This window comes from Cervus elaphus, chromosome 22 (genome assembly GCF_910594005.1).
Source record: "Cervus elaphus chromosome 22, mCerEla1.1, whole genome shotgun sequence".
In the NCBI taxonomy this organism is placed as follows: domain Eukaryota; kingdom Metazoa; phylum Chordata; class Mammalia; order Artiodactyla; family Cervidae; genus Cervus; species Cervus elaphus.
The window spans coordinates 3441882-3468250 of record NC_057836.1 but is presented as its reverse complement, the minus strand read 5'-3'; the positions used below and the strand labels follow the sequence as shown (position 1 = coordinate 3468250).

Below are 26369 nucleotides of genomic sequence, written 5' to 3'. Positions count from 1 at the left end.
GACAGTCCAGGCCCCCAGCCTGGGGGAGGTCACCCTGGAGGACAGTCCAAGTCCCCAGCCCAGGGGAGGTCACCCTGAGAGACAGTCCAGGTCCCCAACTCGGGGCAGGTCACCCTGAGGGACAGTCTGGGGAGTCCCAGAAGGGCCCCCCACAGGACAACTGCGACGTCCCACCCCGGGGTAGTTAGCACAAAGCTCAAACCCAGTACCACTGAGACTCTCCTAAGTGGCCCCTGACCCTCTGATCCCCGATCCAGGATACACCCGCTGGGGCGCACCCTTGACGACACAGCGTCCAGCAGCATGGACATCGGGAGCCCAGGGAGAGCCTGGGCTTCATGCAGAGAGCAGGACTATTCGTTGAGCCCTCTGAACCCAGAGGAGCGGCCCGGGGTCTAAACACAGAGGCTCAGGGATAAAGAGGACCGTCCCCTCGTCCCCGACGCGCAGGTGGCTGAGCGGCCCGGGAAAGCCCTCCTTCCCAGCTGACATCAAGGCTGCCGCCTGCTCAGGAATGCACCCCCCACCCCGGCCGATGCGGCCGTGACATAAGTCACCACCGCTGCATCCCATCCCAAGAGGATGCATGTGAGAGAGGAAGGGGCAGGGCTTCCCAGGCAGTGCTGGGCTGGGGTCAGGCGGGCACACGGCCAGGTGGGGACCCACCAGCAGGACGGAATGGACGGAGCCGATGGAAGGAGAGCCCCGCCCGGGGGGGCGGCAGAGGTGGCTCTGAGCACACCATGGAGTCCTGGACTCCCAGGACGTCTTTTCAGGCCCGGGAGGAAGACCCGGCTCGTTAACCCCTCACCCCGCCGTCCTGCACGAGCATTTATTACACGCCTACTGTACGCCTGCACCGTGCTGATGGACACTGATGCTGGACGCAGAGGGGAGGGGCGGTGCTGACATTCAGGAAGACCAGAGGGAACGCACACTCGAGGGCCAGCGCCCTGGTGAGAGGAGCCGGGCTTGCTTCTAGAAGGCGAGCAAGGGGCAGGGTGCTGGGCTGAGGTCAGCCTCCGAGGCTCTGGGGGAGGCTGAGGCTCCGCACTGATGGGACCCAGCACAAGTGGTCACGTGACCTGGGCACCCACCCCCACCCCGGGCACCCGTGAAGAGCAGATGGCAGGGGCAGGGGCGGGAGGCTTGGTTTCAGGTTAAACATGAAGCATGGGGTTGGGCGGCGGCACCCACTGTGAGCCCTGAACAGGCTGAAATGAGAAGCGAGGTGGATCGGTGCTCAGGAAAGAGACCCCCAGGTCCGCCCGCCCCCCACCGAGCTCTGAACTGGGTGTCCCTGAACCGGGTGACGGCTGTCCCCACCTCACAGGGTTGTGGCAGGCCTCCTGGAGCGGAGCCCGTGTGGACGCGGTCTCCCCCACGGCAGCGAGGAGCGACTAGGCTGTTTAATTAGGGACACGACACGCCGAGGGGCAACAGGACCCAGGCTCAGAATCACAGCCCGAGGCTCGCCCTGGACCAGTCCAGACTCGAGTCCTCCCGGGTCGGAGGAGTTTGCCTCCCCCTGATGCTTTTGAACTGTGGTCCTGGAGGAGACTCTTGAGAGGCCCTTGGACTGCAAGGAGATCCAACCAGTCCATCCTAAAGGAGATCGGTCCTGAATATTCATTGAAAGGACTGATGTTGAAGCTGAAACTCCAATACTTTGGCCACCTGATATGAAGAGCTGACTCATTAGTAAAGGCCCTGATGCTGGGAAAGACTGAAAGCGGGAGGAGAAGGTGACGACAGAGGATGAGATGGTTGGATGGCATCACCGAGTCAATGGACATGAGTTTGAGCGAGCTCCGGGAGTTGGTGAAGGATAGGGAGGCCTGGCGTGCTGCAGTCCACGGGGTCGCAAAGAGTCGGACACGACTGAGCGACTGAACTGAACTGACCTTGAGAACCGGGGGACGCGGCGTGATTCTCGCACCGCCACTGCTCCACGACCCTTCGGGCTTCACCCTTAGCGCCCTGCACGCAGAAGGCACTTCTTAACAGATGTGGTGATGTCAATGAAGCAAGAAAAAGGACTCGGTAAACAGGTGAACCCGGCCGTCCCGCCCTCGAGGGGTCCAGAGGGTGGAGAGCCTGAGCTCAGAAGCCACAGCACCAGCTTCAAATCCTGCCTCAGCCTCACCCGGGTCTAGGGCAGGGCCCGTCGCCGCCACCAGGAACACTCCAGGGAGGACCATTCTCTGTGGGAGGTGCCCCATGCCCCGGAGTGTGCTGGGAGCACGCCTGGCCTCCAGCCACGGGCACCCCAACCCCCTAGGACAATCACACCGTCCTGGGATGTTGTCACGTGTCCCCTGGGGGCAGAATCTCCCCGCAGAGAACCGCTAGATGAGACACTTGCACCATGGGCTCTCCATTTATAGACCAGGGCCATGGAGCTGCTGGGAGGGTCAGGGTAACCGGGCAGACCCATCTGGAACGGGACACCACACTGAACGGCCCACCAAGAACCATCTGCAGGTCGCCGCCCCCCTGAGGGTCGTGGAAATACGTGCCTCACGCCCTAAATGAGAGCAGATCAATCAACACGCAAACAGAGGGAGTTTCCAGGGAGCTCGACAGTCACTGTTCCAGGAAGCTGGGAATGTCTTGGAACCTCCCCGGAGCAGAGGCAACACTCGGCTGGACCCCGAGGGCAGCAACGACAGAGACACGGCAGGTGTGGAGGAGAGAAGGCGGGAGGGATGGGCCACGTGCGTGGCGAGTTTAACCAAAACCCAAGTCAAAGCCACGCTCTTCACAGGCCGGAGCGGACAGGGACCGCGACCAAGGAAACCGGCGTGCAAGCTCGCCAGGCTGAGCCTCGAAGCCTGCAGTCCTCTGCCCCCGTCCCCTCCAGAGCAGGGCCCCTGCAGACCCCAGCCAGGCCCCCACGCAGAGCTGTGAGAAGGAGAGATGCCTTCTCCCTATAAGGACACGGAGTCCTCGCTCCTGGGGCCTTGGAACTTCCTTGAGGCCAAAAGGGACGGAAGAAACACCGAGGAGCTGTCGGGGTATTTTTCCAGCATCAAATTCATGAGCTTTTCCTGAAATTAACGGATACCTTCCTTCACCCAGCTCATCTCCCGTCCGGCGACACAGGAAGCCAGGGTCCTCTGGCGGCCTTGGGCCCCTTCCAGCTTCCCACCCGCCAGGCCCGAGCTCAGCTTACCTGGGAGCCAGTAATAAAACGCTGGTGACGACAGCGCGGCTTTCACCAGGAATAAATGGGCTCAATTACCTCTTAGCAAGAGAGCAGGGCTTCAAAGGGAGAAAGGAAGGAAGAGAGGAAGGGGGACGGAGGAGGAGGAATCAGTCTGACTCAGCCTTATCTCGGCGGGAAATGCGTACGGCAACTCAGCACCAAGGACGTTCAGATGAGGCCCCTGCCCATCAGGCCCTTTCAGTGGCGATGACACACGGGGTCACTCCCGGGCATAATTTCTCTAGAAATGACTCTGGTGATGAAAACAGAACCTGAGAACTCTGGAAGTCCTTCCCACCCAACAAGCTGATGCCTCTGTGGAGAGGATCCTGGGTCCACGGGTCCCCAGCGCCTCTGCTTACCCTGCCCAGACGTGGCCCCAAGCTCACACCTGGCATTTCTGGGGCCCAGGTCTGTGGCTGTGGTTACAAAGCGATGCTGGTCTGCTCAACCAGGACAGACCACCCCCCGCACTGGCCAGCGTCAAGATGAAGCCGCCAGAGTCTGGGGGAGCTTGGGGTGTCCCCCACATGGCCCCCACCATCCTGTGTCTCCACCAGGGAGATGGCCGATTGCATGGCAACCTTGGGTGGCCACACCATTGGGCGGGGGCAGGTCTGATGCCTGCACCGGCCAGGCACACAGCAGGCACCCAACTACCGCTCGTTGAGTGACTGCTCGCTTGCTGACTCCCTGGAGGGCACCAGGCTCTGCCCCAGGGGCCCAGGGCCACGGCTTCTCCGCTGGAAGCAGGAGTCATTGTGGACGCACTCCCCATCCAGGCCTTGTGGTGGGGAGGGAGGCAGGGACACCCAGTTCTGTGGGAAGGCAGGGAACGCGTCCCCATTGTGCGGAGGGCTGACCATGGCTGGCACAACTGGGCGGGACTTTGAAACAGGCCGAGATGCCAGCTCAACGCTGTGGAGTGGGAGGGGGAGGAAGGGGTGGGCCCCCACCCGCGTGGCACGGCTCCTGGGCACGACAGCCCTGACGACTCAGGCGTGGGCTCGGGCCCCGGGGTGTCCTTTACCTTCCCTGCTCATCACTAGATCCCAGGGCAGCCAGGAATTGGCGGTTAACAACTGGGAGACCACGGGGAAGAGATGGGCAGAGCCAGATGTGACGGATGGACAGACAGACACAGACAGCTGAGGGGAGCCACGGCAGGCAATCAAGCCTTTCTTGCCGCAGAGGTGCCAGTGGATTATAACCAGGCTGGACTCAGATGCAGCAAGCCAGGGCGCACGCCAGCTCCCCAGGCTGCCAAACACCCCCTCCTCCAGCAGCGGCTCCTCCTCTTCAGGTGCAGAGCTCTGCCTGCCCGCCTACCGCCCTCGGTGTCCCCACCCCAGGTTCACTCTCTTCCTGCTCCGGGAATACCTGCTAACACTGTAAGGCCCGGCCTAAGCTCCATCAGGCGTGCCGCGTCCCTCGCGCGCAGAAACGGTTTCCCCACTGTTGACACCAAACACGTCCACCGAGGACGCGGTCCACGGAAGACTCTCAAAGCCTCCCCCGGGCCGAGTCAGGTCCCACCTAACCTCAGAGAACTTCCCAGAAAGACAGACGGTCACCATCTGCCACAGAACAGGTGTTTGTCGAATGGGCGACTGGACTCTATGTGACAGGCAGCTGGAGACCACAGCAAGAGCATGTGTTTCTGGATTGCTTTCGGTGGGATTTTTGTTTTTAAAAACAACCATCGGCTGCCTTTAGCAAGACTGATTTTGTTGACAAATCAATTTGTCTCAAGGGAAGTGTATCTTCGAGGCAGGGAAGATGAGTAATTTCTACAGCGACAATGAGGCATGAAGAAACCAACATCATCTTTCCAGACCCAAACGATTAGTGGCTCACCACTTCTATCCCAGTTACGCTGTTTTACTTCTTAAAGTATTTATTTATTTGTATCTTTACTGCAGCACATGGGACCGAGTTCCCTGACCAGGGATGGAACCCGGCTCCCAGCACTGGGAGCTCTGAGTCTTCCCTGCTGGACCACCAGGAAAGTTCCTACACCGTTTCACTGTAATCAGTTAAACTTGAAATCAGGAATGAACTACTTTAAATTCAAAGCCACTTTGGGACTTCCCTTGTGGTCCAGTGGTTAAGACCCTGCCTTCCAAGGCAGGGGATGTGTGGCTGGGGGGTGGGGGGTGGGGAGCTAAGATCCTATGTGCCATGTGGCCAAAAAAAGCAAAACATAAAACAGAAGCAACATTGTAACAAATTCAATAGAGACTAAAAATGCTCCACATCAAAAAAAATCTTAAAAAAATCGAAGCCACTTAAATGAAGCACATGTCATTTCATCCAGGTAGATTTTCAGTGGGATCTGGTTGTACAATCTTCCTCCTACTGTCCTTCCAAAGAAAGTGAAAACTGAAAGTGAAGTCACTCACCCGTGTCTGACTCTTTGCAACCCCATGGACTGTAGCCCACCAGGCTCCTCCGTCCATGGGATTTTCCAGGCAAGAGTACCGGAGTGGGCCGCCATTTCCTTCTCCAGGGAGGATCTTTCCGACCCAAGGATGGAACCCATGTCTCCCGCATCGCAGGCAGACACTTAAGAGGGTGGCTTAAATGGTACGAGGGTCAGTGGAGACCCCGGAGCTGTGGTCAGGAAACAGAGCCAACACCCAGGGAGCCCAGGGTCCAGGCTTTGACCACGTCCCCGAGGAGGGGAGTGGACGGAGGACACCGCCGGGCACGCTGACCTGTGAGCTGGAAGGCTGGTGTGACGCGCAGGCGACCGGGGCCTCGCCGCGCCCCGAGCCCTCCCGGGGAGAAGTGGGGGGCCTACCTGTGAAGTCCTCCTGACACTGGCAGGTGTAGCCGCCCTCGCGGCTGCGGCAGCGGCCGTGGGCGCCGCAGGGGCTGGAGTAGCACAGGTCAATCTCGGTCTCACAGTAGTCGCCGGTGAAGCCGGGCGGGCAGCGGCACCGCAGCCCGTTGACGGGGTGGATGGGCCGGAAGAGCACGGTGGGCGAGCTGATGAAGGGCGCCGAGCTGTCGAACTTCAGCACTGACACGCACTTCATGTAGTTCTCGCACGGCTCCCGCAGGCAGATGTTGTCGTCGAAGGGCAGCACGCGCTGCGTGGACACGGCCGTCAGCAGCGTCCGGTTCAGGTAGATCTGCTCCTGCAGGTCCTCCGACGGGAAGAACTTGTCCCGGACGCCGCCGGGCAGCAAGGCCGAGAAGGTCACGTTCAGGATGTTGGAGCTCACGTCCGTGTCGTTCTGGATGTTGAAGACGAAGACAGCGTCCCTGGTGGTGGACAGCACGGCGGCCACGCCCTCCACGAAGCGCGAGAGCAGCGGGGACAGGAAGCGCTCCTGCGACATGTCCTCCAGGCGCACGGTGATGCTGTTGGTCAGCATGTCGTCCGTGATGACCGTGACCCGCAGGGTGCAGAGCGCCGCCACGCTGTGGATGCCGTCTGTGAAGCACAAGGGAAGGGGGTCATTCAGCAGCCCGCCTGCCAAGTCCCCTCTCCCCGCACCAGCGGGAACAGCACCCCGAGCCCCAGGCCCCTCCCCACTCGTGACCACAACCTTGACCCCGCACCCCAGGGCCCGCTTCCTTCCCCCCACACTTAGCTTCTGAAAGCACCGCTCCCATCACGCCCATCAAGCTCAGAAGCCCCCGGTGGAACCCGCCCCCCGCCCCCAGCTCATCGGGGCATCTCAACGCTCAGCACACAACCCAGTCCTCACTGCCTGAGACTCCAACCTCACACGCTTTCCTCCAGACACGGGGGCGGGGGTGACGCTGAGACCCTGTTCTCCCTCCTCTGCACCTGCTCCAGCTGCCCACCCACCCGCAGCCCGGCTCAGAGCCCACAGAGTCCAGCACGGTCCCCGCCTTGACCTCTGCTATGCTGACGGCTACTCTCCTCCTAGCTGTGTCCTGCTCATCTAAACACCCGTGCATGCTCAGTCGCTTCAGCCGAGTCTGACTCTTTGTGACCCCGTGGACTGCAGCTCGCCAGGCTCCTCCGTCCATGGGATTCTCCAGGCAAGAATACTGGAGCGGGTTGCCATGCCCCGCTCCAGGGGATCTTCTCGACCCAGGGAATGAACCCGTGTCTCTTACGTCTCCTGCAGTGGCAGGCGAGTTCTTTTCCATGGGCGCCACCGGGGAAGCCCAGCATCCAGGAGAAGCTCACCACGTGTTGCTTTAGGAAGACACACAGGAGAACACGGCCTCTCAGCCAACACAAGTGACCAGCTCATGAGAGAAGGTTCTCAGACATGGCGGCCAGAAACGGCGGAGTGTTCGGGTCACCAGGCTGAGCAACACCACAGGTTCTGAGCCCAGAACCAGACGGGCTGTCCAGCAGCCGCCCCAGGGACGTGCTCTGGCCACGCTGGCCACAGGGCGGCTCCGTCACCTCCAGGGCGGCCCTGAGGTGCAGCCGCAATGCTCAGGGACCTTCATCTGCTCCAGTCCACCCCCCACACCACGTGCTCCAGGGCCCGAGAAACACCTGGCCAAGTTCTCATCCCTGTGACTCAGCTCGGCTCTGTGTCCCAGCAGCCCAAACGGATGTCCTGCAATGTGGGTGCAGCCTGTGCCCTCCGTGAGCGGCCCCACCCCGGTTCCCTGGGCACCTGGGCAAGCTCTGAGCCTCCAGCAGACCCCACCCTCCCAGAGCTGGAGCTGGGCTGTGCCCCCAGACAAGCAGGGGCCAGGGACCACCTTCCGGCCTGAGTCCAGGAAGCCTCAGGACCCCCAAGAGGACGCGATCAGGCCACAAGCCCTGGAGGCCACCTTGTCCCTCTGGACCCGGCACAGTCGCCACCACACACAACTTGCGGGGAGCTCTCAGCAGGACAGACGGGCGGGCAACGTATGGGAACTTCTGCATCTGGGACGGATTTCCTCAGACATCCAGGAGCCAGAAGCCGGTTTTGGGGAACCCTGAGTCACGAAACCTGTCCAGACAGCGGAGAAACGCAACCGCTGCAGAAGTCACAACACGTTTGGGTGCAAACCTGAGATTCCCAGAGATTCTAAGAGAACCTGGCATTACCCCACTTGACAGGTGAGAAAAACTGAGACCCTGGGAAGCCAAGTCTCACGCCTGAGAGCTCAGGCTTGGTGGAGGGGGCCCCCGGCTTCCCCCCAGTAATAATACCCATCGCCTAGTAGGTCAGGCACTAACCAGATGACGGCTCCATCTGGTCCTCATGATAACCTGAAAAGGCTGACTTTTTTTTCCCTTTTTGGCCATGCAGCTCTGCTTTTGGGATCTTAGTTCCCTGACCGGGGATTGAACCCAGGCTGTCGGCAGCGGAAGCATGGAGTCCTAACCACTGGACCACCAGGGAACTCTCTGGAAGGGCCGAATTTGAAAGAGGACATGGCACATAGACCTCAGCGTAGGGAGGGCGGCCACCCCGCAGGGCTGGTGTAAAACCCATAGGTGGGCGAGGTGGGGGCTCGGCTCTGTCCCCGGCTTCCTGGGAGCACAGAGAGCAGACGGTGGACACCAGGACCCTGCCTGCGGCTCTCAGACTGAGGGCGGAGGGCACCGAGTCTTCATTGTAGCATTCGGGACCTTTTAGCAGTGGCGTCCAGGATCTAGTTCCTGACCAGGGATCGAACCCAGGCCCCCTGCATCGGAAGAATGGAGTCTTAGCCACGGGACCACCAGGGAAGCCTCCACGTACCCCATCTTATGGTCCTACGTGGCCCATGCTCGCCACCCTCCCTTGTCTTAGAGACGCGCCCCCGCCCCAGGGCCCTCGCACGCTGCATCTTCTGCCTGGAACACGGCATCCTTGCCGCTGGTGGCTGCCCGCTGGGCCACCCAGGACTCAGCGGCATGACCCCCATCAGAGGGGCCTCCCATGTCCCCCCACTCACACTCTGCCACACCCCCACTTCTATTCCCGCACAGGAGCGGCCGCAGCCGGATTTTATTTGCTCACGTCCATCTTTCCCCCCAGTGAAGTCGAGAGGACCAAGAACTTGCAGGTCTTGTTTCTGCTGCACCTGTCACTTCTACAGCAGTCCCCGGCACTCAGAGGCTGCTGGATAAACATTCGGGGGGAGGGGGGAGGGGGCAGGGAGGGGGAAGGGAAGGAGCCCTTTTCCAGCGGCAGCTCTCTAACCCCAAGATTGACATCGGCACAAACAGCATCAGAGACTTCATTTTTCCATCCAAGCTACTTTTCTGCGGATGTTTCTTTTCTCTCTCTCTCTTTTTTTTGCAAAGGCCCATTGTACTAATATGAGACATAAGATATTGCTTCCCGGTAACACTTTGTTATGAAACATCCTTTTAATCTTAAACCACACACAGATGTGTTCTGGGTCCAAGATTCTAGGGTCATGCTGGTTTTAAGCTCAAAAGCTCAGGCCGTCTGGGCAGCCATCTAGGCTATCCCACCCTCTTCCTCCCGGGGGTCCAGGGCTCGGACCCTCCCACAGGGAGCCCAGGAGGTCAGAGCACAGAGGGACGTCCAGGAACAAAGAGCCAGGTTACGACCAGAAAACAACACCGAATATTAACTCACATCAAATGTGCTGGAAAGTAAAATATGCACCTTACTGTTAATCTTACCATTAATTTATTTCAAGACCATGGGCCGTCCTGGACAACCAGGTCCTCAAGACAATGAATTTGCTCTGAGCTTACATCATCGGGGTTGGATTTCTGAGTCTCCAGGAGCACAAACCTGACTGCCCATCAATAAGGGAGCCATGAAATAACAGGATGGCTGTCCTCACTGTGCGGCTCAGCTCAGTGAAACCCACGCGGTGACAAACCCTTCCACCGGCGTCACGGCAGACCCAGACAACATGAAGTTAGGGGGGAAGGTAAGGCACTCCTCACACAACACATGTTTACACGCAAGTCCAGGGAGCCACTAGCATGGAGAGCAAAAACTTCAGTGCTGACAGTGATTCTGTCTGGGTTGCTGAATTTGTTTTTAAATCAAAAAAGTTTTTAATTTGTTTTTAAATTTTAAGTAAAACTTTAAAAAAAATAAATAAATAAATAAATTTTAAGTAAAACTTTTATTATAGAGTAGCTTTCGTTTACAGAAAAATTGCGAGGACAGTGCAGAGAGGGCCTGTATACCTAGCACCCAGCTTCCTGTTGTTCAGGTGCTAAGTCGTGTCCAGCTCTTTGCGACCCCGTGGACCGCACCACGCCAGGCCCCCCTGTCCATCACCAACTCCCGGAGCTTGCTCAAACTCGTGTCCATCGAGGCGGTGATGCCATCCAGCCCTCTCATCCTCTGTCGTCCCCTTCTCCTCCCGCCTTCAATCTTTCCCAGCATCAGGGTCTTTTCTAATGAGTCAGCTCTTCGCATCACGTGGCCAAAGTACTGGAGCTTCAGCTTCAGCGTCAGTCCTTCCAGTGACTATTCAGGACCCAGTTACTCCCACAATTAACTCTGTTATCAGATCGGTGTGGGGTGTGTGTCTGAATGAAGCGACACCCGCCTCTCCTCTCATTTCGCCTCCTGTCCGCTCTGGGTCCCAGGACGCACAAGACGTGTGGGAGTCCCGTCCCCTCGCTCCTCCGGCTGTGACGGCTTCTCAGACTTCCCTTGTTTGGATGATCTTGACTGTTTGCAGAAGCTCTGGTCAGGAATGTCGCTGACGTTCAGGGGCTTTTCCCCTTCACCTGCCTGAGCAGCCGTCCGGTTGATCACTTAGAAGCCTGTTTCATTTGGGAGAACAGGGAGCTCCCCCGGGACTCCCCTGGCCTGAGCTGCAGGCGCTTCATCCGCGGCTGCACACGGCGCCGGAACCAGGGCCTCCAAGCCGGGAGGGCGCAGGCCTTTCCGTAGCTCAGCCGGGTCCCCTCGCGGCCCCTGAGTCACAGAGGAAAAGAGAGGGGATGGGACCGCGGGGCCGCGGGCACCCACCAGCGGGCACCGCCCACAAAACCCCAGACACTGCGGGCGAGGGGGCCTCGCAGGTCTTCGTGGAGGGTGGGGCCCATCCAGCAGCCCGCGCTGGTCACGGGGCAGCCGTCGTCCGTGTCTCGTCCCTGGGCTTCCTCAGCCCTGCGCGTCTCAGCAGAGCCGGGGGCCCTCAGCGGGCAGGGGACGGAGCTGGGTTGGCGAAGGTGAGACAGGAGGGCCCCGGGAGGCCGGGGCAGGGGGTCAGACAGTGGAGGACAGCCGCCTTCCCAGCACAGAGTGCGGAGAAAGCAGGAGGGCCCGGATGGCCGCGGCCTCGGGACACAGGCGTGTTGGGAAGGCCGGCCCGCAGCCTGGAGCTCAGAAAACATCAACCCTCTCAGCGCGGAGGCCGGAAGTCCAAGATCACGGGTCAGCTGCGTTGGTTCCGCCCAGGGGCTCAGAGGGACGACCTGTCCCTTGGTGCCGTCCTGGGGTCCGGTGCCTGCCGGCAGTCCTCGGCCCGCAGACCTTCTCTGCCTCACGTCACGTGGTGGGCCGTGTGTCCAGACTCCCCTCTTAAAGGGACACCATTTGCTGGACTGGGACCTACCCGCGTCCAGGAAGACCTGCTGAGTGTGCTCAGCTTCATCACACCCGCGCAGGTCCAGCTACATCACCAGACCATTGTGTGAGTCCAACACGCCCAACACTCATCAGGAAACGCACGGCCTCACGAAGCACGAGGATCGGGGAGACCTCACAGAGGAGGGGGTCCCGGCACGGGTATGCGACGGATGAACCTGGGGACAGAGCGCCGAGCCAGAGGAGCCAGACACGAAAGCACAGACGCCGTGTGAGCCCAGGGACACGGGGCGTCCGAGCGGTCAAGTTCACGAGACAGAGCAGACGGTACGTGTCGGGGCTGGGGGAGGGGCCGGCCTTTAAGGCGGACTGAGTCAGTAGTGCAAGATGAACACACCCTGGAGACGGACGGGTTGATGGTCACACAGCAGGGTGAGTGGACTTAATGCCATGGACCTGTACACAGAAAAACAGTTAAACGACAACCTTTATGTTACACAAATTTTACAGTTTAAATAAGAAAGATGAATACATAAAGAAACAGGGAGGATGAAGAAATGAATGAAGAAACAGCCAAGATCCTAAAACTTCCTTCTCCTGTCACTCCCACTTTTATTATTTACTGCAAAACTTCCTGATACGGGATAACTTCGACTCAGAGACGCCCTCTCCTAATTTCATGTGTGAAACGAAGCTCCTGTCCCAAGGTCGAATTCAGCATCCACAATATCGAGTTATCCCACGAGAAACAGCTCATCATGTCCATGCTGGACAGAACCTTCTGGAAGACTGAAGTCGTACCAGGCCCCACCACCTCCAGGAAGGCTTGCTCACAGCTCCCAGCGGCCACTCTGACCCCGGGTTACAGAAGCTGTGAGCTGAGACGCATTCTTGTCAAGATAAGCACTTTCACCCAAGAGTCAAGGATTGGTTCCTCAGAAAGTTAAACAAGTAATTGACACCTGACCCCGAATCCCACTCCAAGGTGAAATGTAAAATAATTGAAAACATATATCCACACAAAATGTTGTACATGAATCCTTGGCACAGCCGATGACGATTCACAAGAGCCAGGAAGTGGAAAACCACGTGCCCATGGACTGATGCATTCTATCTAAACAAGATGTGGTCCAAAAAAAACACTGAAAACTAGACGCGGTCCATCCATACGACGAACTATCAGTCAGACGCGGAGGGATGTGAAGAATTGACAACCTCAGAAACACGCTCAGTGAAGGAAGCCCGTCTAAGCAGCACACACTGTACAATTTCACGTGCGTGAACCGTCCAGAACACATAAATCCGTAATAACAGGAACCAAGCGGGGAGCCGCCAGGGACGGGTGTGGGGCCTGCTGGGGGGGCGTGGGTGTCCCTGGGGTGATGGAAACGTCCGGGGACTAGACAGAGGGGTGGCTGCACAACACCCTGAATGCAGCAAATGCCACTGAGGTGGCCGCTTTGAATCGGCTCATGCTACAACGTGATGTGAATGCCACCTCAATAATTAAAAAGGAACAAAGGAGTTAAGGGTTCGCCCTATAAAGATTAGTTTTATCTTGCATGAGCTTATCCAAAAGGGAAGAAAATGTTTTAAGAGGCGTCGTGGTGCTTCCCTTGCAGCCCAGTGGGTTAGGACTCTATGCTTCCCCAGGGCACAGGTTCGATCCCTGGTCAGGGAACTAAGATCTGGCAAGCAGTGAAGCCAGAAAAAGGAAAAGGCACTGTGAGAAGGATTTCCTCAAAACTAAGTGATGAGCTGAGTTACAGGAAATGAGCGAGAGCGGGGAGCAGAAGGCCTTTGACAGAGCCGGGAGCCACCTTCCGACCCAGGGTGATGGTGGAAACGCGGAGTTACCACTCAGGTGGGGCTGCAGCCAGGTCGGCTGTTTACACTGTCAACCGAACATTGTGAAAGACACCAGCACACACCCTCCGTGAAAACACAGCGGCCGGCCCGGCTCCGATGGGATCGTGGAGCGTTTCGTCAGGGACCCGTGTGGCTCCTGGGTTTTGTTTTATTTCCAGCACTGGCTGAACAATGTGTAGCCTCGCTGGCCGAACAGGAAACCAGCAGTCAGACCTTCCCACACTCCTCGCTGGGGACACGCCTGGTGATGACCAGGCCGACCCAGAGGCTGTGTTAGGTTTTGGGGGAGAAAGGCAGTGATGTAGGGCCTTCAGCATCCGGTTGGGCCCCCGCACCGTGGGCAGTGGCGTGGACACTCAGGGTAGGGGCGGATAACTTGAGGCTGGGGGCCGGCCCGGGCACTAGAGGATGCGAAGCAGCACTCCGAGGCCAGGTGGTCAGCCCCCTGAGCCGCCCCAACCACAAGCATCTCCAGACCTCGTCAGACATCCACTGGGGGCAGAATCACACCCAGGTGACAGCCTGGCTCTAGGAAACCACACGGAGGTTTCTGGATTCTTCTTCTGGCCTGAGGTTGTTGGTGAGACCCGGGAACTGGGCGTCAGGCAGGACGGCCCAGGGGCTCCATGCCTCCAGCAGCACAGGGGGGCTTCCCTCCACCGTCGGGGCCAACCCGTCGCCTCGCTCTTCCCTGCCAGAGCCAGAAAGGCCACTCTTCTGTCCCATCCTAGGAAAACGGGCAAAGCTCCCTACGACAAGGACTTAGGTTCAGGTGGATTTCAAAGAACTAGTGGCTCAAACGCATTCCTTTTTATAGCTGAGTAACATTCCATTGTGTATATGTACCACAACTTCCTTATTCGTCGGTTGATGGACATCTAGGTTGCTTCCGTGTCCTGGCTATTGTAAATAGGGCTGCAAGGCATGTTGGGGTACACGTGTCTTTTTTAATTCTGGTTTTCTTCAGGGTATATGCACTTGCAGGGCAGCAAAGGAGACACAGACATTTTAGACACAGTGGGGGAAGGAGAGGGTGGGATGATGTGGAAGAATAGCGTTGAAACACACACATTACCATATGTAAAACAGATCGCCCGTGGGAGCTAGACGTATGACTCGGGGAACCCAAAGCCAGTGCTCTGTGACAACCTGGGGGATGGGGTGGAGATGGAGCGGGGAGGGGGACACATGTATACCTAATGCCAATTCACGCTTATATACGGCAAAAACCGTGAGAGTATTGTAAAGTAATTATCTAATTTTTAAAAATTGGGGGGAGAAAAAGAACTAGTGAGCGCCCTGCCCTGCCTGGCTCCGAGCTGAGCGACGGCCTCCAGGGTGGTCAGGGTGACACGGCCGGGCACCTGCCGAGGGCCACTCACATGTCCCACGGCCCCAGGCAGGTCCAGGAGCGGCTGTCAGCCGACTGCTGGGGGCAGCAGAGAAGAGACTGCTAACCCAGCCCCGCCCGGCCTGCGGGCTGCTGAGCCAGGGGTCGCTGCCGGGCCTCTTCAGTCACTGCAGCTCGCGAGCCTCCCAAAGGAGGTCCAAAGAAGCAGGAGACCCAGGCAGCCTCTGGGCAGGAGACGTGGACCCTGGTGGCGACCCGAGGGGACAGGAAGGGGGGGACCTCCTGCTGTTACTTGGCGTGCGCGTAAATCTTGGTCTGTGGCTTTGCGTGGTGGGCAAAATAACACTCCACCTCCCCAAATGAGGCCCGGAACCTGTGAGCATGTCATGCCACGTGGTGAAGGGTAGGGCTGCTGGTAGGCTGACCTTGAAACAGGGAGACCATCCAGGTGGGCCCAGTGTGACCACGGGGTCCTGAGAAGTGGAGGAGAAGACAATCAGAGAAAGAGGCGGGCCACAGGGATGCCACACTGCTGCAGCACAGACGGCATGGGGCCACGAGCCCGGGGTGGGGGCGCCTCTGGATACTGGAGGAGCCGGGAGGAGAGTCCCCCCCCAGAGCGTCTAGAAGGGGCGCAGCCTGCCACAACCCGGTTTCTCCCCAGGGAGACTGTGCTGGACGCCTAACCCAGCGAACTGAGCGAGGATGGATCCGGGTCGCCTCCAGCCACCACGCTTGTGGTTGCTTGTTACAGCAGCCGTGAAAGATCCCGTCCTGTGAGGCTACCACCTTGACACCCGCATCAGACGAGGACAGGGCTTCCCTGGCTCAGAGGTTAAGAATCCTCCTGCCAACACAGGACACAGGAGCGCAAACCCTGGTCCAGGGAGACCCTCCGAGCCAGGGAGCAACTAAGGCGGCCAACCGCCAGCCCCTGAGCCTGCGCTCTAGAGCCTGGGGGCTGCACCTACTGAGCCGCACACCCTGGAGCCTGTGCCCCTCAACGAGACGCCCCCGCAAGGAGAAGCCCGTCACCACAACGGGAGAAGAGCCCCAGTGCTCCACAAGCAGAGAAAAGCAACGAAGACCCAGCACAGCCAAAAATAAGTAAACAAAACTAAAAAAGAGAGACAGAAATCAGACGAGGAGAACACAAGGAAGAAAAAGTACAGGCCACGTCGCTCACGAACATAAATGCAACAATTCTTTAAAAAGGAAAACGAAAACTAATAACGTATTAAAAATAAAACAGAAAATGAAATCTAATAACATATTAAAAATAAAACAGAAAGTGAAATCTAATAACATATTAAAAATAAAACAGAAAATGAAATCTAGTAATTATTAAAAGTAAAACAATGTATCCAAACCAAGTTGGATTTATCTTAAGAATTTAACATTTGAAGATGTCTTAACATAACACCACACTTTTTTATAAAAACTGTATTTGCATCTCAATAAATAGAGGAAAAGAGTCAGTGAAATACTGCAATGACTCCTCACAAAGATGCTATCAAACAACGGAGAGACGGATGCTTCCTTCAAATGATAAAAACACAACAGCAAACATCACACTCAGCAGAGGCGCCCACTACGTCCACTTCCAAGTTGTACTGGAGGCCTAGTCAGCGCCGTGCAAATGGGTGAGTGAGTGAAGATATCACATCATTACTCACAGATCATATGACAAACGACACAGAGAACTCCACAGGCTCTGCAAGCGACTTGTCAGGATGCACCGGAGCACACGGCAAGGTAGCTAAAGAGCGAGACAGGAAAATCTGGACTTCCCTGGTGGTCCAGCAGTTAAGACTCTGCACGTCCAGTGCAGGGGGTGTGGGTTCAATCCGTGGTTGGGGAACTAAGATCAGCCATGCCATGTGGTGCGGTCAAAATTTTAAAAAAAAAATTTTTTTTTTAATCTCAGAGGATGCCTAAAAAAAGGAAAAAAATCTAGCACATTTCCTATACTAAAACACAAGTCTCATAAAACACAATTTTTAAAACATCATTTACAATAGAGCAAACATAGACTGCACTTAAGAACTGACCTAACAAAAGATATAGAAGCCCTTTATAAACAAAAAGAATAAATAAAAAGATAAACTACTCTTGGCAGAAGCAAAGATGATCCAACCACATTGGTTGATAGGAAAAGCCAGCATGGACAGGGTGGCCCTTCGCTTCCAACTGACATAAGAATCACTGCCGTATCTGTCGAGTCCCGAAAGGGTCCCTCCCAGAGCTGGCAAGACAGTCTGTAATCCACAGGGAAGACAGACAGACCAGCACAGCCAGGCAGGCTGAGGGGGCAGCCTGCAGGAGACGGGAGTGCTCCTCGGAGTCTGGTAACTGGAGGGGACCGACATGGAGGAACCTACAGCCAGGACAGAAACCAGAATCAGACCCACGAGTACGGGAAAACAGCGTGTGACGAGCTGCCGCTGGGAGACGGGAACATTCCACGGCGGGCCCGAGACCATCTATCTGCATCATTGTTCAGTCACCAAGTCATGTCCAACTTGAGACCCCATGGGCTGCAGACCGCCAGGCTCCTCTGTCCTTGAAATTTTCCAGGCAAAAAACACTGGAGTAGGTTGCCATTTCCTTCTTCAGGGGATCTTCCGGACCCAGGAATCAAACCCGTATCTCCTGTGTCTCCAGCCTCGGCAGGCCGATTCTTTACCTGCTGACTCACCAGGGAAACCCTAGACCTATTGACACTGGATCCCTATCTCACACTGAACACAGAAAAGCAATTCCAGGGAATTAAGGACGGTAGTATGAAAGGGAAAACATATTTCAGAAGGAATTGTACAGAATTACTGTTTATGATCTGAGGCAGATAAGGATTTCCTAAGATACAAATCATGATCTTAAAGGGAAAAAGTGTATCATTTTGATATTAACTAGAAGAACTTTACAAAGAATGCGATTTTAAAAATTAATGACGAGACAAGCCACATAATGGAAGATATCTGGCCCTAACACAAATCTAAAGATGCCTGACATCACTAGCAATCTGAGAAATGTAAATCCAAACCACAGTGAGATACCGGTTTATACCTACCAGACTGTCAAAAGCGAAGGAGCCAGACTCCCACAAGTGATGGCAGGCCCACACGAGGGAAGAACGGCTGCTCGTTGCTGGTGGAAAGCGAACCGGTCCAATCGCTCTGCAAAGCCCTGGACTCACCTAAACCCTCGGGCCCGACATGGAGCAACCTCCAGGGGAGTCACTCCAGGGGGATCACCCCAAGGGAGTCACCCCCGGGAAAGCCAGGCCCCCGTGGGCGGGAGGTACGCACAGGGTGTCCAAGTAGCAGAAGAGATCCAGTGGAACAAGGACTTCCCTGGTGGTCCAGTGGCTAAGAATCTGCCTTCCAGTGCAAGGGACGTGGGTTTGATCCCTGGTCAGGGAGCGGGATCCTGCAAGCCTCAACTAAAGACCCCACAAGTCACAACCAAGATCAAAGATCCCGCAGGTGGCCACCAAGATCTGGCACAGGTGAAATAAATAAAATTTTAAAAAAAAGAATGGAATGTTCACAGGATGAAATGCCACGCAACAGTGAAAAGGAACCAACTACAACCTGAAATGCCAATACGCAGACCGAGTGGAAAGGGCAGGCTGTCGGTAAAGACACCCAGCCGGGAGCCATGTACACAGACTCCAGACACAGACACAACCTAACAAGACAGGGCCAGGTCCTTCGCCTGAAACCCCTGGGCCCGGGTGGTTCTGGGATTCGGAATTTTTTTAATATGGAAGCTATAAACAGTGCATATTCCATTTTATATAACAACAGATCTCGCCTTTGAATGGGTAATCCTCTTGCAGACTGCATGTGAATAGTCACACGGACAAGAATAAAAACTGTCAACAACCTCCCATTGGTCTGGGTCTGGTTTTGCTGCCAAATGAATTTTTGATCTTCATGACCCAGATAACCACAATAGTGTGATCACCCACCTAGAGCCAGACATCCTGGAATGTGAAGTCAAGTGGGCCTTAGGAAGCATCACTACCAACAAAGCTAGTGGAGGTGATGGAATTCCAGCTGAGCTATTTCAAATCCTAAAAGATGATACTCTGAAAGTGCTACACTCAGTATGCCAGCAAATTTGGAAAACTCAGCAGTGGCCACAGGACTGGGAAAGGTCAGGTTTCATTCCAATCCCAAAGAAAGGCAATGCCAAAGAATGCTCAAGTTACTGCACAACTGCACTCATCTCACACGCTAGCAAGGTAATGCTCAAAATTCTCCAAGCCAGGCTTCAACAGTACATGAACCGTGAACATCCAGATGTTCAAGTTGGATTTAGAAAAGGCAGAGGAACCAGAGATCAAATTGTCAACATCTGTTGGATCGTCAAAAAAGCAAGAGAGTTCCAGAAAAACATCTACTTCTGCTTTATTGACTATGCCAAAGCCTTTGACTGTGTGGATCACAATAATCTGTGGAAAATTCTTCAAGAGATGGGAATACCAGAACTGCCTCCTGAGAAATCTGTATACAGGTCAAGAAGCAACAGTTAGAACTGGACATGGAACAACAGTCTGGTTCCAAATTGGGAAAGGAGTACGTCAAGGCTGTATAGAGTCATCCTGCTTATTTAACATAATTTAACATATTTAACATAATTTCGTACATCATGCGAAATGCCAGGCTGGATGAAGTAAAAGCTGGAATCAAGACTGCCAGGAGAAATATCAATAACCTCAGATATGCAGATGACACCACCCTGATGGCAGAAAGTGAAGAAGAACTAAAGAGCCTCTTGATGAAAGTGAAAGAGGAGAGTGAAATAGTTGGCTTAAAGCTAAATATTCATAAGATCATGGCATCTGGTCCCATCACTTCATGGCAAATAGATGGGGAAACAGTGGCTGACTTTATTTTTGGGGGCTCCAAAATCACTACAGATGGTAACTGCAGCCACGAAATTAAAAGCCACTTGCTCCTGGAAAGAAGAGTTATGACCAACCTAGACAGCATATTAAAAAGCAGAGACATTACTTTGCCAACAAAGGGCCATCTAGTAAAAGCTATGGTTTTTCCATTAGTCATGTATGGATGTGAGAGTTGGACTATAAAGAAAGCTGAGTGCCGAAGAAATGATGCTTTTGAACTGTGGTGTTGGAGAAGGCTCCTGAGAGTCCCTTGGACTGCAAGGGACTGTCCATCCTAAAGGAAATCAGTCCTGAATATTCACTGGAAGGACTGATGCTGAAACTGAAGCTCCAATACTTTGGCCACCCGATGTGAAGAACTGACTCATTTGAAAACACCCTGACGCTGGGAAAGATTGAAGGTGGGAGGAGAAGGGGACGACAGAGGATGAGATGATTGGATGGCATCACCGACTCAACAGACATGAGTTTGAGTAAACTCCGGGAGTTGGTGATGGACAGGGAAGACTGGCGTGCTGCAGTCCATGGGGTCGCAGAGAGTCGGACACGACTGAGTGACTGAACTGAACTGAACTGACTTTGATTTTCAGACTTCAGGATTTTGGGAAAGCAGCTGAGGGCTATGGACTGGCGTCCTGACAACTAGGACCACAGGCCCGGAGTCAAAACAAAAACCAGGACAGGACCGGGAGGCGACACCCAGGGGGCTTCAGGGACACGGAAGGCTGCACTGCACATGCGTGAGTGTTACTGTCCTTTATTATTTCATAGCTTTGAACCGTTTCAAACCAACAGTGAAAGTTCCGTAAAGGAAATGGGAGTGGAATGGGGGTGACGGAAAGGGGCGAAGTGGCAGGCCCGAGGTTTCAGGCTTGAACAGGGATCCTGTTCCCAGACAGGAAGGAGGCGAGGTTTTCTCTGTCTGGGTGGTGATGGGATTGAGGGATGTGTAGTTATGAAACGGCCACAAACGTGGCGCCCGCCTCCCACCCACAGGTGAACGGCTGTCGCCTCCGTTTGGAATCCAGGTGGGCCTCGGATGGCTTCAACTAACAGAAGAGACAAGAGTGCCCCAGCGTGACCCCGGGTCACAGTGGCCCTGATCCCACGCTGCCCAGCCAGCCCTGCCCCACCGCCCACCCCGCCGTGACCGTGGGCTCCTGGCTCCTCACACGGAAGGCGGGGCGGCAGGCTCTCCCACCCGGAGGCCCTGGAGGGCTACGGGGCGCGAGTCTTTGCTCTCCTGAGCCGGGACCCTCTCTGCTTCTCCCACAGCTCAGGCTGCTGCCCCGGGCCCAGGGCGTGGGACCCGGGATGCCCAGGACACCTGGCCTCCGGGAGGAAGGGCAGCCTCCCACGTCTCCTCCGCTGTTTCCCACGAAGGCTTTCCAGAGAGAAAATAATTATTAACTGCAGAGGCTTAATGAGGAGAGGAGCTGCGAGGGTTTCTAATATCAATAATTTGTACCTATTTATGAGCAAATGGGCTACAACAAAGACGGCTGGAGGCCACCGCCTCAGATTCCGCTTCCCTTGCCTCCAGGTAAGAGAGCGCAGAGCTGAGCACAGCGTGTGTGATGCCAGACAAAACCCGGTCCCCAGACCCTGCCCAGCTCGGACACACCTGTGACCCCGTACCCTGCCCGGCTCTGAGCGCCTGCAGAGAGGGCTCTCAGTCCAGAAACCCAGGGAATGAGGCCGCAGAGAGGGAGCTGCAGTGGTGGGGGGGGCCTGGCACCTGGGCAGAGTGCGGGCCACCCACCCGGGCCGCCTCCTGGCCTTCGGGGCCCCGGCACGGGACAGGGCCAGTTCTCCAGCCCAGCCCGTGGCAGCAGCCGCCGCAGGCTTACCCTTCCTCAAGAGACAGGGCAGAACATCCGCTGGGGACTAGGGTTACCCTCCCAGCCCCCTACCAGCAACACCCTCAGGGGCCCTGAAGTCCCTTGTAGAGTAACTTCACTGAACCCTCTTGTAAGATATAAATGCCACTGGAGGTTATATTAAGGCCCTGGCCCCCTGGTGCCTGAGCTCCCCAAGTCAGAGCGGGCAGCTAGGGCTCCCCACAAGGGAGGCAGCTGCCCTCATACTGTGTGGCCGTCGGAGATGCTGGAGTGAGATTTTCTATGAGCTCACCCCCGTGCTACCGGGGACAGTAAACACCCAGCCTGGCCCCCCCCCAGGGGGACAACCACCGACAGCGATGGATCATCTCTGCTACTTCCCGAGGCCCTTCCCTCCAACCAGGCGAAGACCCCACGCATCATTCTCTTTGGGGCAATGTACTCTGTGCTTAGTCGCTCTTGTGGCTGACTCTTTGCATCCCCATGGACCTCCAGGCAAGAATACTGGAGTGGGTTGCCATGCCCTCCTCCAGAAGATCTTCCCAACCCAGGGATCAAACCCAGGTCTCCCACATTGCAGGCGGATTCTTTACCGTCTAAGCCACCAGGGAACCCCATAAATATTGAAGTTCCCCTTCTCCAGGGGAACTTCCCGACCCAGGAATCGAACCGGAGTCTCCTGCCTATCAGGCCAATTTTTTACCAGCTGAGCTACCAGGGAAGCCTTATTTTCTTTGGGGGAAAAGATCAAATATTGGCCCAGGCATCTATTAATTTACAACTTGATACATTGAAACTGCCCAGAGCAGGAAAGCAGGGTTTTTTTTTTTTTCTTTTTTCTGGTTAAGTATTTGCTAAGAAAATTCCAACCCTAAATTTCAAGAGACTGATTTTGCATGACCTAAGAAGGGTAAGACATAGTCATTTTAGATAATTAACCAGAAACCAGAAGAAGCGCAAAAGAAAAGTCACAAGGTCTTCCTGGGGAAAACATATCTTTCAGCAAACAGCGGAAGTATGTGTTTTGGCATCCTTTCTTCTCCTGTCTTTATTACACCCTAAATGTCTTTCCGGAGCTGAGCCTCGCAATTCACTTTCAGGCCTCTTTCCTCTCGGTCCAGACGGCGACCCAGGTTCCAGGATCCCAAGGTGGAGCCACGTCTCCGCCTCCTCTCTCGGCTCCAGGGGAGGACGAGCCCTCCTTCCTCACAGAGCTGTGATTCTCCTCCTGCAGCCTTTGTTGGCGGCCACCTTACTGCCTTTCCTGGAAACTCATGAGCCGTGGGTCTGTTCTGAGGTCACTGGAAGGTGAAAACACTCGAGAAAGACCCAAAGTCCGCTTGGACAGGATCTCGCCGTGGCCACTCTGCTCTGCTGCTAAGACGCTCTCATGTTGCAGGTAAAGACACACATCAGGAATGTTCTCTGGCCTCTCATCCCTCCCACCCACCGGTCACCCTGTGTTCCCCGCCCTGCAGGCCACCTCCTGGCTTCCAGGGGATGTGCCGGGCCAGAGACTTCCACCCCTCCCCTCCTCCACACACACACAGACACACAGACACACACAGGCACACACAGACACACACACACAGACACACAGGCACACACAGACACACAGACACACAGGCACACACAATTCCAAGGTTCCGAAGGACAACGCCAGCTCCACGTTCTCCCAGTGGCGCCTTTAGCATGGGTCTAAACAGAAGGAAGAGATTAATCTAATATCAGATTTCCTGTTATTAAGTGATTAAGAGACGACTTAAAAATTACAAATTGGATTTCCCTCTTACACTCCCCCAAGGGTCCTGGAAAGGATGTATCCAATTCGCTCAGGAATTACCGCGACTCACTACATTCACAACTCATTTATAATTTAAAATTGTCTGGGATAATAAGCTTTTTTAACGACCTAATCTGCAAGCTAAACTCAATGAAACTAATTAAAATTGTCATCACTTATTAATTCAACCAATCCTCGCAGCCCTCTGCGTTCTAGGCCCTGGTCTCGGAGGGGAACACCCACAGGGTTGTCTCAAGGAGTCCTCAGCCTGGTGGGGGTGTCAGGTGGAACTGCAGACAATCGCAGCCTGGGGGGGCATCCGAGGTGCAGATGGGGGTGTGTGGAGCGGGAGGGGATGTCCAGGGTGAGACTGTGGGTGCTGGGGGAGGTGTCCAGCGTGAGGATGGGTTTCAGGGGGAAGGGGCCTGCAGGAGGATGGGTGCTGGTCGGGTGCTGGGTGAAGGCTACTGGTCCACAGACCCTCAGCCCTGGCGTTACCCGTGCCTCTATGTCACAGACGTGGTGACAAGGGAGCTGCTCCTCTGCACCGAGAGGGTACTCTTTTTAGCAGGTGGCATCTGGGTCTCAGAGGCGGGAAGGGATAAATGGGCTCAGGTGCCCAGAAGCACCCACACCCCACAGCAGGGCCAGCCTCCTTCCTGCTGATCATACACTGATCTGAAAAATGACCTGCCAGGAAACTAGTTCTCCCGAAGCGAATCATTACTTTCAGTCTGCAACTAGTCAGAGATGCCTGAGTGGTTCTTCTTTGTTTGAACGTGTTAACCAACAGATGGCTGCTGTCCCCAATTCCTCTAGTTGTCACAACCCAAAGGGCCAGCCGGTCAGGATCCTGGGGCAACCGTGCCTGGCCCAGCAGCAGGGGCGGTGGATGCCTTTCTGATGAGGGGGCTTTTAACTATTAACCCGGGGCCTGACTTTCCCACGCTCGGGCTCCGGGGGCACCGAGACCATCATTTATCACCACCGTGAAGGCTTCAATGACCGCGGGAGACAAGGAGGCCCAAGCTGGGGCGCCCAGGCCTCTGCAGGTGCCGAGTGGCCGTCCCGCCCCTTGTAAGCAGGGGGCAGACGCTGCTGAGATTCCAAGGGGCCCCGGCGGCCCGGCCTCCCCGGACTCAGAGATGAGCTCGGGCCCAGGTCTCCGAGAGCAGTGTTCAGCCTGTCCGGGAAGAAACACGCTGGGGCTGGGGGTTCCCAGGACGAGCCTTCAGGTCGGGGGTGCAGCTGCCCAGCCTGGTGGGCGTGAGAGCTGGCCCTTCCCCTGCCGTTCTCAGCTTCCTCGCCCCATTTGACACAAGCAAATGGGGCGCTTCCCGAGGTCCGGCGTTCAGATGTGCAAGGAGCTCCAGGTCACCCGGGCACACCCACTCGGAGGGCCCGGAGCAGGGTCCTGGTCTTCACCTGCCGGAGGAGCCCCCAGACGCACAGGGTCCTGCCCCCGGCTGCGCATCTGATGAGAAAGAGGCAGAGAACAGCTTCTGGAGGGGTCATCGGGAGAGGTTCTAGCCGAGCCGGGCTCCTGAACACTCTTCCTGCGGCCTCCATCTAAACATTCCTATTCTCAGCCTCAACGGTTTATGTCACGGTAAGACAGAAATAAAGACACTCACCTGTGCACTCTAGGGCCATAAGCATTTTACTCAAAAAATACCTTTGAAACACGACCTAGGGTGAAATGCCAGGTAACCCCAGGTGGCCTCCCCCAACCACTTCACAGGGCACGTGCTGCGGCCTGCAGACCTTGTTGGGGGAGGCTGGGGTTCGCTTTGAGAACAACAGAAAAATGCAGCCCCTTCCGCCGATGCAGCTGCCCACGCTCCAGGCACAGTCGGGGTTTCCTCATCCACCAACCACGACTCAGCGCCCAGCCTGGCTTGGCTCTGGGAACGTCATCAAATTCTCCATACGAACCTCCTGGGCGGCTCTGACCAGGCCTCAGAGGGTCAGGAGGTTACGTGACTTGCCCAGGGTCACCTAACTGGCTAATGGTGTGTGAAGATGCAAGCCCATGATCCGCCGGAAGCTCCAGGACCTTCTCACACCCGCTGCCTCTTGCACGTAGGAGGGAGTCAGGACACCCTTCCCCCTGCTCAGAAAGGCGCTCAGCTGAAATCCGCCCGGTACATCTCCTGAAGTCGGGCTTCTCCACCCCGGCACCGTGGACCCTGGGGTGGGCTTCTTCTTTGTCGCGTGGGACTGTCCCCTGTGCTGGGAACGCTGAGCAGCATCTCTGGCTGTCAGCAGCAGCCCCACACAGTGATCCTGGTCCGCGGCCTTTCTCCCACTTGCCCGCGGGGAGCCCCAGGGAGGGGTCCCTCTATCTGGAAAGTTTGCTGGGCTCGAAGGCCTCCAGGTACAGAAGGATAAGCTGGGTGAGGACATGATGTGCCATCGGGGTGCCCGGGTGCCTGGGGGAACCGCCGTGCTGGACCCCTGCCTGTGAGCAAGGCACCTGCCAACTTAGATGGAGCAGAATAGGCCCGGCTGATGAGGAAGTTAGTGCATCTTAAGACAGGTCAAAAGAGGACACCCAGACGCAGCACATCCAGAAGATCAACGGCAGGCACAGGGCCTACCCTCATGGAGAGGAACTCAGCTCTTCTGACTTCTCGATTTATTGTTACTTGGTCAGTTATACTTTTAACATGCAGAGCCTGCTTTCCGGGCTCTCTGGTCAATTCTGCTGGCCTATCTATATAGCTGTCCCTGCTAGTGGCCGACCCTGTTAATAACAATGGCTTTGTAACAAGCCTGACACGTAGCCAACCAACTCCACCCTCCTCATCCTTGAAGGTTGTCTTGGATCTTCTTGGCCAATATTATGTACATACAAAGTTTACATACGATTTTATTTACCTGTGAGCTTATATGTAAATTAGCATGCAATTTATACATGTAAATTTACGTGTGTGTGTGTTAGTTGTT

The 26369-nt window shown here is 55.9% G+C and overlaps 1 protein-coding gene across 2 annotated transcripts in view; it reads right to left on the bottom strand.

Moving 5' to 3' along the window:
• The window catches only part of CELSR1 (cadherin EGF LAG seven-pass G-type receptor 1), a 146134-nt gene that overhangs the window by 87444 nt on the left and 32321 nt on the right, over positions 1 to 26369 (bottom strand). For both annotated transcript variants that reach the window (XM_043881641.1, XM_043881640.1), the window contains exon 2: positions 6012 to 6650. In XM_043881641.1, the coding sequence (XP_043737576.1) occupies positions 6012 to 6650 (639 nt within the window). The remainder of the gene's footprint in view (positions 1 to 6011; positions 6651 to 26369) is intronic.